The sequence below is a fragment of the Aedes albopictus genome, chromosome 2, assembly GCF_035046485.1.
Source record: "Aedes albopictus strain Foshan chromosome 2, AalbF5, whole genome shotgun sequence".
Lineage (NCBI taxonomy): Eukaryota > Metazoa > Arthropoda > Insecta > Diptera > Culicidae > Aedes > Aedes albopictus.
In genome coordinates, this window is record NC_085137.1 from 151,084,396 (window position 1) to 151,098,625 (window position 14,230).

The 14,230-nt window shown below is 41.6% G+C and overlaps 1 protein-coding gene across 3 annotated transcripts in view; it reads right to left on the bottom strand.

Moving 5' to 3' along the window:
• LOC109429277 (nephrin-like) overlaps nucleotides 1-14,230 on the bottom strand; it is a 506,653-nt gene that overhangs the window by 41,956 nt on the left and 450,467 nt on the right. For all 3 annotated transcript variants that reach the window (XM_062850614.1, XM_062850613.1, XM_062850612.1), the window contains 2 exons: nucleotides 12,938-13,228; nucleotides 12,706-12,836 (listed from right to left, as the gene is read on the bottom strand). In XM_062850614.1, the coding sequence (XP_062706598.1) occupies nucleotides 12,706-12,836; nucleotides 12,938-13,228 (422 nt within the window). The remainder of the gene's footprint in view (nucleotides 1-12,705; nucleotides 12,837-12,937; nucleotides 13,229-14,230) is intronic.

Consider the following 14,230-nt stretch of genomic DNA (forward strand, 5'->3'; position numbering starts at 1 on the left):
TTCCAGGAGGAATCCCCGAATTCCATGAGGAACCCAAAAAGGATTATTAGTTGTAGTCTCCGAAGAAATGCCAGGAGAGATTCCCGATTTTCAGAATGATTTCCTGGAATTCCAAGATGAATACCCAAAGGAATTCCAGAAGTGTATAAGATGTTGCATATGATGATAATGTGGAGGCCATATGCGTGCATGCCTCCATTTAGGCGCATGTAAAACGTACGCATATCGCCTCCACTTTAACATCCTATTCAACATCTTCTACGATCACTGGTTGACTGGGCTATGGAGTTTCAGGAATATTCCTTGATGGAATTTCAGGAGAAATCCCAGAAGAAACTCTTGGAGGAATCCTCGAAGGAGTTCCGGAATCCATCTACGAAGAATCTCAAAGAATTCCAGCAGAAATCACCAAAGGAAATCCAAAGAAAATTTGATGAGGAATCCCCTAAAGATTTCTAGAAGGAATCCTAAAAAGACATACAGGGGAGGGGGGGAGATCTCGGAAGAATTCCAGATGCAATCCCCAAAGTTATTCCTTGATGAATTCTCAATGGAAGTCCAGGAGGAATCCCTGAACTAATTCCAGGAGAAATCTTCGAAGAAATTCCAGGAGGAATCCCCGAAGGAATTCCAAAAACAATCCCCAAAGGAATTCCTAGTACAATATCTTCGATGATTTTTCCTGAAACTCCTTCAGGGATTGATTGATTGATTGATTTGTCTTTATTAGAGAGACTTTCAGCCCTTGGCTGGTTCGTCTCTTCCTTCAGGGATTCATCTTGGCCTTCCATCGGAAATTCCTCATGGAATTTCTTTGAAGATTGCTTCTGAAAATTCTTTGAGGATTCCTCCTGGAACTCTTGCGAGAATTAACACTGTATGTCCTTTTATGATTCCTCCTAGAAATCTTTAGGGGATTCCTCATCAAATTTTCTTTGGAGTTCCTTTGGTGATTTCTGCTAGAATTCTTGAGACTCTTCGTAGATGGTTTCCGGAACTCCTTCGAGAATTCCCCCAAGAGTTTCTTCTGGGATTTCTCCTGGATATCCATCAAGGAATACTCCTGAAAATCCATAGGGTATTCTTTCAGAGATTCCTCCTGGAATTCCAATAGCGTCCACTTCTGGAATTCTTTCGGGTATTCATCTTGGAATTCTAGGAAATCTTTCTAAAAATCGGGAATTTCTCCTGGCATTTCTTCGGAGACTACAACTAATAGTCCTTTTTGGGTTCCCCCTGGAATTCAGGGATTCCTCCTGGAATTTCTGTGGATATTCCTCCTAGAATTCGTTCAAGAATTCCTTCAGGATATCCTTCCGAGATTTCTCCTGGAATTACTTCGGGAATTCCTTTGGGGATTCCTGCTGAAATTCTTTCGGGGAATCGTCCTGAAATTTCTTCGGGGATTACTTCTGGGAATCCTCCTGGCAATCTTCGGGGATTCTTCTTATAATTCTTTCGGGGATGCCTCCTGAAAATTCTTCGGGGATTCCTCCTGGAAATCTTTTAAGGATTCCTCATGGAATCCGTTCGAAGATTTCTTTTGAAAATTCTTCGGGGATTTCTATTGAAAATCCTTTAGTGATTTTTCTACGAAATCCTTCGAGGATTCCTCCTAGAATTTCCTCTAGAAATGACATCAGAGAATCCCTGAATTCCTGAAATTTCTTGGATTTATTTTTGGGATTCCTACTGAGATTTATTCAAGGACTCCTCTTAGACTTCCTTCGGGGATTCCTTCAGAATTTTCTTCAGGGGTTCCTCCTGAAATTCCATCAAGGAATACTCCTGAAACTGCTTCAGGAATTCTTCCTGGAGTTCTTCCGGGAAATCCTCGTCTAATTCGTTCGAGGGATTGTTCCTGAAATTCTTTCGGGGATTCCTACATGAATTTCTTCGGGGATTCTTGCTGATGAAAGATTTCCCCTGGATCCCCGATCGGGGATTTTTCTTGAAAACCCTTCGGGGATTCCTACTGGAATTTCTGCAGGGATTCCTCCGGGAATTCGTTCGAGGATTTCTCCTGGACCTTCTTTAGGAAATCCTTCTGGAACACCAAGAAGAATCCCAGAAGGAAATACAGACAGAATCTTCGAAGGATTTCCAGAAGTAGTCCTCGATAGAATTCCAGGATGAATCCCCCGAACGAATTAAAGGAGAAATTCCCGGAAGAACTCCAGGAAGAATTCCCGAAGGAGTTTCAGGAGCATTCCTTGATGGAATTCCAGAAGCAATCTCTGAAGAAAATCATGAAGTAATCCCCGAAGTAAGTCCAGGAGGGGTTCTAATAAATTTAGAATCCGTTTATCCAATAAATATAATATTCAAACGGAATTCCAGAAAATTCCAGGACTTCAGGGATTCTCTGAAGCCACTCAAGGTGGAAATTCTAGGAGGAATTCCCGAAGGATTTTCAAGAAAAATCACTAAAGGATTTTCGATAGAAATCCCCGAAAAATCAAAAAAAAAATCCCCGAACGATTTCCACGAGTAAAACTTGAAAGATTTCCAGGAGGAATCCCTGAAGAATTTTCAGAAGACATCCCCGACAGAATTACAAGAGCAATCCTTGAAAATTTCCGAGGGAATTCCAGAAATAATCCCCGAAGAAATTTCAGGAGGAATCCCCGAAAGAATTCCAAGAAAAAATCCCTAATCGAATTCCAGGTGCATTCCCCGACGTAACTCTAGGAACCATCCTGAAGGAATTCCAGGAAGAACCCTCGAAGAAACTAAAGGAAGAATCTCAAAGAATTTCAGCAGGAATCCCCAAAAGGAATTTCAGAAGGAATACCCGAAGTTATTTCAGGAGAAATCCCAAAAGTAATTTCAGGAAGAGGAATCCCAGAGGGATATCAATAAGAATCCTTGAACGAATTCTAGGAGGAATATCCACAAGAATTCCATAAGAAATCAACAAGGAATCCCCGAATTCCCGGAGGAATCCCAGAAGGACTATTAGTTGTAGTCTCCGAAGAAATGCCAGGAAGGAAATTCCCGAATGATTTCCTGAAATTCCAAGATGAATACCCGAAGAAATTCCAGTAGTAGTTGCTGTTGGCATTCCAGGAGGAATCTTCGAAAGAATTCCTTATGGAGTTTCAGGAGCATTCCTTGAGGTAATTCCAGGAGGAATCCCCAAAGAAATTCCTGGGGGAATACTCGAAGGAGTTCCATACGCCTTTTCCGAAGGAGCAAATTCCGGGATGAATCCTCGAAGAAATACAGGAAGAATCTCAAAGAATTCCAGCAAAAATCACCAAAGGAATTCAATAAGGGATTCTCGATGGAAGTTCAGGAGAAATCTCTGAAGGAGTTTCAGGCGAAATCTTCGAAGAAATTCCAGGAGAAATCTCCGAAGGAATTCCAATAGGAATCCTTGAAGGAATTCTAGGAGGAATCCTTTAAAGATTTCCAGAGGGAATGTTTCCAGAAAAGGGAAATAATTTCCAGGAGGATTTCCCGAAGGAATTCCAAAGGCAATCCACAAAGGAATTCCTATTCTAAGCGGAATTCCTTTTGGGATTGTTTTTACAATTCCTTCAGGGACTCCTCCTGGAGTTTTTTTTTCGAAGATTTCTCTTGGAATTACATCAGGGAATCGTCCTGGACTTCCATTGCGAATTCATCATGGAATAGCTTTGGGGATTGCATCTGTAATTCTTTCGAGGATTTCTCTTGGAACTCTTTCGAGACTCCCCCCTACTCCTCCTGCATGTCTTTTTATGATTCCTTCTAGAAATCGTTTGGGGATTCCTCATCAAATTCCTTAGAAAATTTTCTTTGGAGTTCCTTTGGTGATTCCTGCTGGAATTCTCTGAGATTCTTCCTGTAGTTCCTTCGAGAGTTCTTCCTGGAATTCATTCTGGAAATCTTTTGGGAAATGGTCTTGAAATCCCTTAGGGAATTACGTCTGGAATTCCCCCCGGAATTCGTTCGGAGATTCCTCTTGGAATTCATTCGAGGATGCCTCCTGAAAATTCTTCGGGGATTATTCGAGGATATTTCTGGAATTTCCCCAAAAAATTTTTCAGAGATTCCTCCTGGAATTCTTTTGCGGATTCCTCCTGAACTTTCAACGAGGACTACATCTAGAAGACCTTTGGGAATTTCTTTGAGGATTTCTCCTCGAATTCGTTCAGGTGATTGTTTCTGGAATTCTTTCGGAGATTTTTCTTTGAATACTTTCGGGACTACTCCCAGAAATGCATCTGAGATTTCTCCTGAAATTCAATAGGGGTTGCCTCCTGAAAATTCTTCGGGCATTCCTCCTTGAAATCTTTCTGCAAAGGTTCACCCTGGATCCCCATTCGGGGATTTTTCTCCTTCGGAAATTCCTTGGAGGATTTCTCTAGGGCTTTTTTTTAGGAAATCCTCCCGGAATTCGTTTGAGAATTCCTTCTCAAATTCCTCCTAGAATTCGTTCGGGGATTCCTACTGGAATTTCGATGAGAGATTTTTACAAAAGGGGGAAAGGATTTCCAAGAAGAATCCCTGCAATACCCGCGAGCTTTCCGCTTCAGCAGTATCAGCTCTATTCACTCCTCATATGAATGTTAAGTTTTACTAGACTCCAATAAAAATGATCCGGGAGAAATCCTTGAGGAAGCTAAAGAGAAAAACTTGAAGGATCTTCGGGATTGAATCTCTTGAAAAAAAAATCCATAAGAAACCTCTTGAATAATTCACGAATACATGTTTAAGAATTCTGCAGGGAATCCCAAAAATAATTTCTGGAGAAGTCTCTGGAAGAATTACGGAGGAAAATCTCGGAAGGCCAAGATGAATCCCCGAAGCAATTCCAGGAAAAATCTCCGAAGATATTGTATTAGGAATTCCTTTGGGGATTGTTTTTGGAATTCCTTCGGGGATTCTTCCTGGAATTTCTTCGAAGATTTCTCCTGGAATTAGTTCAGGGATTCCTCCTGGACTTCCATTGAGAATTCATCATGGAATAATTTTGGGGATTGCATCTGGAATATTGTATGTCTTTTTAGAATTCCTTCTAGAAATCTTTTGGGGATTCCTCATCGTATTCCTTAGAAAATTTACTATAGAATTCCTTTGGTGATTTCCGCTACATTTTTTGAGATTCTTTCTTCCTGCATTTCTTCGAGAATTGTTTCCGGAGTTTCTTCGGTGATTAACTCCTGGAGTTCCTTCGAGGATGGCTACTAGTACTCCTTCGGGGTTTCCTTTAGGATTTTCTCTGAGTACTCCTGAAAATCCTTCTTGGATTCTTCCTGGAATTTCAACAGCGACTACTTCTTGAATTCCTTCGGAGATTCATCCTGGAGTTCGCTCAGAGATTCTTCTTCGAAATTCCTTCGATTGTTAATCCTGAAATCCCTTCGGGAATTTTTCTTGAAATTCTTTTGTGGATTTCTACTGGAATTCTCTCGGAGAATCGTCCTGAAATTTCTTCGGGGGCTACTTCTGAAATTCCTCCAGGAATTCGTTCGGTGATTCCTCCTGAAATTTCTTAGAGGATGTCTCCTAAAAATTCTTCGGGGATTCCTCCAGCAAATCCTGTCCCCTTCCTGGAAAGGTTCCCCTGAATTTTTTTCAAGGATTCCTCGTGGAATTCATCTGGGGATTTCTTTTGATATTTATTCGAGGATTCTTCTTGAAAATCCTTCGGGGATTCATACTAGAATTCTTTCGGGGATTTCACTTGGAGATTCCTCCTGGAATCCCTTCGGGGATTCATCCTGGAATTCCTGTGGTGACTCCTCCTACTGATTTTTTGGAATCCTACCAGAATTCATTCGAAGATTCCTTCTGGAATTTCTTCGCGAATTACTTCGGGAATTTCTCATGGAATTCTTTTGGAGAAACCTGCTGGAATTCTTTGAGAATCTTCCTGTATTTCCTTAGAGAGTTCTTCCTGGAATTCCTTCGTGGTTTCCTTCTAGAATAGTCATGAAATCCCTTAGGAAATTTCTTCTGGAACTCCTCCCAGAATTCGTTCGGAGACTCCTCTTGGAATTCCTTCGGGATGCCTCCTGAAAATTCTTCAGGGATTAATTGAGGATTTTTCCTGGAAATCTTTGCCCTTTTCTGGAATTCCCTCTAGAAATCGGGAAAGTTTCTAATGGATTTTCATCGAGGACTACAACTAGAAGTCCTTCGGAAATTCCTTCGGGGATTTCTCCGCGAATTGGATCAGGGGACTGTTTCTGGAATTCCTTCGGGACTAGTTTTCTGAGATTTTCATCGATATTCTACATAAAATTCTTCCGAAGTTCTTCCAGAGTTTTCTACCAGTACTCTTTCAAAGTTCCATCGCAGAATTCCTTCCTTACTAGCATTCCCAAGCAACACGACTTGTTGCTAATCCAGTAACAGCAACCTTAGTGCAATTTATTCACTGTCCGTATTACGGACGACAGAACACAATTGCTTCTTCTTTGAAACCCAAAAAGCGCAGATTCTGAATTCTTATACAACATAAACGAGGAGGAATGATAAAAAAAAGTTGGGAAAAGATTTTGTCCAGACTCGAACCACGGACACCAGGAGTATTATCTACTCACCTTACATGCTACACCAAAAGCTCTGTGAGAGAATCGATGCTTAACTCACCCTAAAAGCTAATGAAGTTACTTGGTACTTTATTGCACCTTCTTTGTCACAAGTTAGAGAACTGTCAAAATGAAAAGACGCTCAAGTTTTCTGTAACGCATATGGAACCTAATCTGAATAAACAAATCAGAGTTAGATGTTTTATGCATGTTACATAACACATTTAATATAAGCTGACTGTATTATCACTTGCGAGCAATATGTAAGCTCCGCCTCCACAAATCGATGTCAAACACGTGGTAATTTGTGATTTCTATGAAACAAAGCCGCAACTATACGGGTTTCGGAGTTTAAATGAAACTCAACTGACAAGATGGAAGTTTCGTGTGCTTCTAGTGCAACTCATTTATGCCAGAGCATAGAAAGCCACAATCTGCATGATGTTGCAGGTGCTGCTTGGGACAAATCGATGTCAAACACGTGGTAATTTGTGATTTCTATGAAACAAAGCCGCAACTATACGGGTTTCGGAGTTTAAATGAAACTCAACTGACAAGATGGAAGTTTCGTGTGCTTCTAGTGCAACTCATTTATGCCAGAGCATAGAAAGCCACAATCTGCATGATGTTGCAGGTGCTGCTTGGGTTCATTCCACTCATAAATTTAAACCGAATATTAACTACACAAAATTTAATAATCCTCCAAAAACATAAATACCTTTTACAATCCCTACAAAACTCGTAATTCTTTATTAGTTACTAAATGTGTGTTTCATACAGAATTATAAATAAGATCATTTCTATCAGTCTCAGTAACATGTATTGATGATACTCTCCGTCGTTGGTACACTTGCGATAGCAAGTTGTGAAAACCCTTTATCGATAGTACTGTTGAAACTACTATTCCAATAATAAAAAAAATATACAGGCTTATTATATTCATAAAAACCACCTTCAGCGAAACGTTCATCCAAAGTGGCCAAGATATTCAAAAGCTAAAAATATTCTCTAGAAACGAAACGCCACGCCACTGTTGTAAAAATACCTCGATAATACGCACCTACATAACACTCATAATTTTAAAACAAGTTAATCAACAATTATCAGATTGAAACCTTTCAAACCATCAATAATGATTAAAAATAAATCAAGGTTTACGAAATTTTTGCTTAGATATTCTCTTCAATATTTTGATTGCGCTAGATTGATAACTGAACGGTTTGTAGGTCACCGTTCAGTTATCAATCTGTTCATTTTCAACAATGCTCAAAACCTATGTTACAATTCAATCGGCATCGTTTGTGTTCATACAATCAACGGGTATGCCATTAGTCAAGAACATGCGCATCATTAGTTGCTGATGTATTTTAACATTTCCAAAAATATCTTTTACAGAGTAAGCTAAATGACACAAAGAGAAAGTTACGATCATGCTTCAGCAAAATGCCACTGCTTTACGTTAGCAGTAGAATTTCATTCAATTATCCCACCGGAGATCCCACCTCCCCGTGTGTTATTTTTCGGTCTCCGCTTTGTGCGACGATCAACAAAACTGGTTTGGCTGGCTCGGCCGCTCTGCTGCTGCTGGTCCGTTGCTTACTCACACATGCAAGCGCATGAAAATTGATGTTGTTCAATTGAAATAAAAATGGTTTTGATGTGGAAAATGACATTTTCCACTAATTATGTCTTCGACAAAAATCTTCCTCTTGAAATTTCCTATCTTTGGACGGGACTCAAAAAAGTGCTTTTCATGTAAACTTTTCGAGATATTGCTGCGCAAAGTAAAAATTTGGCTGAAAAAAAGTCATCACAATTTTGTTCAAAAATGGTTTTTGAAAACTGATAATCATTTTCCACAAGTTAAAAAATTCCAGGTGATACCTTGATCATTCCTCTAACTGTCCACGGAGACCGTTTTCAAAAATAATGCTTCATTATTTTTATAAAAATCATAGAGTAAAAAGTGAGGAAATGCTTCCAGTTTCACCTTAAGAGCAAACCCGTTTGTTTGTTTGAGTAGGCTTTAAGCTGAAAAACATTTTATTTAACTTTATGTTGAATGTTTTTGTTTTAAGTCACTTACATTTGTTGTCTTCTACGCTAATTGTCCGTCTACTTGTAACAAAGTATAGTTGTCGTGTACGTTCCTTTAGTGATTAAGTATTATATTAAGATCAAATAATTTTGATAGATTATAGAATACTTACTAACATATTTTAGAATTGATGTAGTACAACAACTTTAGAATAATAAATTTTAGGATAACAATTTAGGATAATCAATTTTAACTCAACGAATCCAAATTTGTTGTGGCTTTCTAACAATAGGTATTCTGTTTTTAGTTCCCTTTGACATTTCTCGCCGAGGTTGTCAGAACGATTTCTGGATCGGTTGAATCGGTAGTGGTAGCCGATAACGAGGGGTCTTGTACCGTTGCGAACAATGGTCAAAATTTCATTGCATTCGGTTCATTGAATACGGAGATATAACAGCTCAAAGTTGTCTATCGGATAATTCTACCTTTTTCTAAAATGCCTATAACTTCGTGCAGTATGGCCCGATCTTTTTCAAATTTTGTCCACTGATACACAAATAGTTGATCAACTTACAGTAAAAGTTTGAGAATATTCGATGCACTTTTCGAAAAGTTACAGCTATTTGAAATTTTTTTGAGAACGGAAAATTTTGCCTGTCCCGATCATTTTGTCTATCACCTGTAAGTGTGGGCCACCCTAGTGTATAGTTTTCTCAATCGGATACATTCCAGTTCAATCAGTGGCGTAGCCAGAAATTTACTCTGGGAGGGGTTTTCAATGTTCAATAATTCCTTTTTTTATTTGACACTCACATTTCGTAAAAATATACACTGAATTTGAGCCGTAAGTTAAAAATAGCGGCGCAGCCGAAAAAAATTTCATCACAAAGCGTTTTATACAGGAAATTTGTTCCAGAAATTTTGGCTCTGGGGGGGTTTTAACCCTAAACACCCCCCCCCCCCCCCCCCCCCCCGTGGCTACGCCAGTGAGTTCTGCATGTTCCAATACAATCTGCATTGTTTCTGCGACGTCTCGAAAGCAGCATACGGATGCTGTATCTACGTCATTTCCCGTGACGAGCTCGAACAGTCCCATAGCCATCTGATGACAGCCACGTCACGTGTTGCTCCTCTACGTGGACAATCCATCCCTCGCCTGGAGTTGTGTGCCGTGCTACTCGGCAGCCAGATTGCCTACAATCTCTGACAAACAACGGATTTCGTCAAACCTTCAACGTTATGAGTTGATTCCAGCATCGTACATCACTGGATCAAGTCGCAGTCAATTGTCTGGAAGTTTTCGTCTCAAACAGGATCGCAGAGTGCCAACGCATCACCAAGGACTGTTTCGTCGGAAATGAATACAGCAGACCGGATTTTCTGAGGGATGATGAATAGTCAGAAGACGAAGGACGATTTGTGGTGGCATGAACCGATTTTCCTCAGAAATCCCTTCTTCAACAGTTCCGAGTGTGCAGTTTCGATGCCGGATCTTCCAAATTTGTAGCTGGAAGCCTGTACGTACAGTCGACGCTCTGCACAGCGCTATCGTCAACTCAACACGAACGATTCAAAGACTTATCGCTGCACGATGCTACAGATTTTGTAAGGCTCTCGCGGAGCGACCGCACTGTTGGTTCCCTGACCCCAGAGGAAGGTAAACATGTACTCAAGATCGTCATCGATTTTGAGTTCGGAGTCGACAGCTAGCAAGAAAGGCGGTGCGTTGATGCATAACCTGTTTCCGTTGCCAGCCACGGCTAGTACAGAAGATCTTGGCACCTTTTCCAGCAGTTCGTGTGTCACCTGCTAGACCGTCCATACACTTCAGGCCGTTTCTCGTACGTCCGTTAAGTGGTTGGGGTGAGTCGGTTAAAATATACGTCGGCCTGTTAATGTGCCTCATGGTGGATGTAGTGCATCTCGAAGTTTTCGTCAAGCTGTCGTCCGCCGCTTGCATAAACGCCGTCAAGCACTTCGTAGCTCGTCACGGTCGAGTGCTCAAACTACACTGCGACAACGCGGCTGCCCCGACGACCGAGAACGATGCAGGAAGAGTTTCGCCGTTCATTCCGCTCCGGCGACTGGGAGAACTTCTGCCTGGAGAGCGGAATCAACCGCACTTCGGCGGTGTCTGGGAGGACGTATTGCAACTGCTCATTCTCCGTAGACCAGCTTCAAACCGGCGTTGCCCAACTCCGAACAGTCCTCAATTCTCGTCCTCTCTCTCTCCGCTTACAGATTCTCCTGACGATTGCTCCGCTCTGACACCAGAGCATTATCTTGTTGGCGAACTGCCGTGGCCATCCCTGAGGCAGACGTGGTTGACGTCAACCTAAATCGACTCTCGCGCCTGCAGGAGATGAAGCAGTCGGTCTAAGACCTTTGGTGTTGTTGGCTACTGGACAAAGTCAGTCAACTCCAGCAACGAAGAAAGTGGAAGCAATCCAAGGCGGATGTGCGTGCTCGTTAGACAAGCGACTGCTCCATCACTACAATGGCCGTTGGGACGGATCGTCGAAATCGTTGCGGGAATGGATTGACGAATCAAGACCGTTGCCGGGCAGTACAAGCGAGCAAAGATCGCCGTACTACAGATAGCTCCTCCCGAGAACAAACCGAAGGCTCCGTGGTCGTGAAACTAGTGCCACCAAGCTCTTAGTCGCATCGTGGTGAGAAGCGCGGGTTCGATTCCCGCCGCAGCTGCTAGGAACACTTTTCAGCTGTGCCACTTGTCTAGTATCGTGCTACCTTCAATGAGCGAAAAAGCTCACTTGAAACATTGAACGTGTCCGTGTCCGTGTCTTATAAAAAAATAAACGATCAAATCTGACTATACATGTCAATGGTTGCTACTCCGTGATTGATCTGAGCTGGTACCAATTGCACTGAGATCCAAATGAATAAGGGCTGGGACACTCCACTTATTCTCAAAGTGCAATTCTAGCAGCTCATACATTTTGGATCAATAACGGCGCCGGCCACGTCCTTATAGTCAGTTGGGAAGGGAAAGGAATGTAAGAGTGTGCTGGTTGTTGCTACTAAAGACCGAGATCACCTCTGCATCCCCACAACCAGCACGGACTGGGGTATTTGTTAGACGGAAAGGATGGGAGATCTGGGAGCCACTGTTGGGTCGGTGATGCGATCCATGGATAGGGGGTTATTTTATAGTGTTCGTAAGGTGATAGATTGTGTGGTGAATGAGGTGAATAAGGTCAAGCGGCACAGCACGCTTTGGTTGCATAACTTGTAGGCGTTATATACACTGTGCTGTGAGTGGAAATTAGAAGGGAGGGAAACGACTTTTTTCCAATTCGTTTCTGGTTCTTGCGATGGCTATGAACATATGAATATACATGAGTTGTATATGTAGAGAAGAGAGAGAGAGGAAGTGGATAGAAAGATACAAAGTAGGACGAAAAGGGACGGGCCAGGGATTGAACCCATGACCTGCTGCATACGAATCAGAAACGGTAGCCACTAGACCACCAAGCCCGTCATGTCCGTGTCTTATAAATAGAAAAAGGGACGACAGCATCGCAGTCAGTATAAGTAGAAATCATGTAGACGAAGATGATGATTTAACCGGATAGCTTCAGCGGCGACTGGCATGGACACCATGAACTCAGAGGGTCCCAACGGAGTTTCAAAGGATTTCAGGGAATACTAGAAGATCTTAGGAAAGTTTCAAGTGATCTCAACAGATTTCAAGGGTGTTTAAGAGGGTCTTAGAAGCATCTCAGGTGGTCTCAGGGGCGCTTCGACGTATTTTTGTTTTGTTTTTATTAATGTGTATTTTAAAACGCTTCGACGTAGTTTCAGACGCTCTAAACGAGGTTCCAGAAAGTCTCAGGGGCACTTCATCCATTGAAGTGTCCCTGAGGCTCAGGGAACGAAAAGCTAACATTTTGAAGATTCTGTAGAATGTCGTTTTTAGTGTTACTTATTAAATGGATGCTTTCTTGGCCCCATCTGCCTATTAAAGATGGCTAAATTTATGCACAATATTCCATCTTTTTATGTCCTTTTTAATTTATGCATCCCCAGCTCGTGGCATAAAAAGAGGTTCCTGCGCATTGTATTTTTACAGACTTCAGAAATGATACCGAGCAATGTTACTCCACCCCACGGTATACTCACATTGTGTGACCAGGCGAGCCGCCGCCAGGCCGGGTTCGATCGTATCTTGCATTCAAAGTAGATATCGTCTCCCTCTTTGATGTCGTCGATGGAAAGCGTTGAGCCTAGCTCCAAGCTCACTTGCGGGGGATCTGAAACAAAGGAGAAGAGAGAGATTTACTAGATAGCCCCGCACGTTCAATTCGCCGCTAATCGTCCGGCGGCGGTGGCGGCGGTTGGGGTGGTAACTCACAGTGTACGCTAATGTTCTGATACTGTTCCAGGAACAGGCCGGGAACTTGTGGATTCTCCGCCCGGCAGCCGAGCATCCGGCCGTCGTCCTCCACGGTGGGGGTCAGGATCAGCACCGACACGGTCATGTTGCGAAGAACGTGCATTTTGTGCCGTTTGAGCTTTTTGCTGCCTTTCGTCCACGTGATGTTCGCGTCCGGGCGGGAACCGGTCGATTGACAAACGATCCGGTAGTCCTTGTTCGAGGCCAGCGACTGGGTCGAGTTGAGGATTTTCACCGAGAGGGGTTTTACTGGATTTAGGACGCACGAGGACGATGATGATGATGATGTATCGGTATATCGATTTGGATTCCGACGGCGTGGCGTGGATTTGGAAGAAACATGCGGAGGAAATGAAACGAATGAATAGCATCAATTACCTAAATTGGTTGTCGTTATCAAGAATGACAGATGGTGTTGGGGATCCGTTTGTGTCACGATTAGTTTAATGTAATTGAATGTAAGAAAATAGATTTAAGATTGTTCGCGGTAGCGGTATTTAATAGATGAAATATGAATTCCATAGATTTTAGTATTTACAAGTGGTTTAAAAAAAATATTTGAAAGTTTTTGAAAATTTCCGAAACATCTCACAGTGGTTTCATTTGTTCAGGGAAGCGGTCATAAATCATTTTCTTCATTTTTTGAAGGGAAGAATCATTTTTAATGACCTGAAATAGCATGTTATGACCAAAAAAGGATATTCCACTACGTTTTTATGAACATCACTTGAAAAAAAAATAGCTTTGGACATTTTTATTTATGATAATGAAATTATCATTAAAAAAGCTTTATTTTGCACAGAAATCAGTAATCAAATATTTTCAACTATTATGAAGAGTTGGTCGAACCATATCAGTTTCTGATAAGTATAACAAGTTAGAACATGTATCACATGACAGTACCATAATAGATTCTTGTGAATAGTATCCGTATTAGCATTAAAATTGTAATTTTATTAGTAGGTTTTATTTTCGCTGTAATAAAACAATATATGAAACTGGAGAATTATCCTTAGAAATAAGGAAGTTTTCATAGTTGAAAAACCGAAAAATCATCTCATCACAAATCGAATTAGAATGTATAAGAGCAACATTAACGGCGGCTACTATTCGAGCAACCCGCGCAGCGCTACCATTTTGACTTAACCACCCTTTTCCACTCCGGTAGCAATCAAATCAGTCACCTTGATTCGTATCAGGAGGGCTGTCATATTCCCATATAATTTTTAGCAGCGCAACTGTCCCGCTACT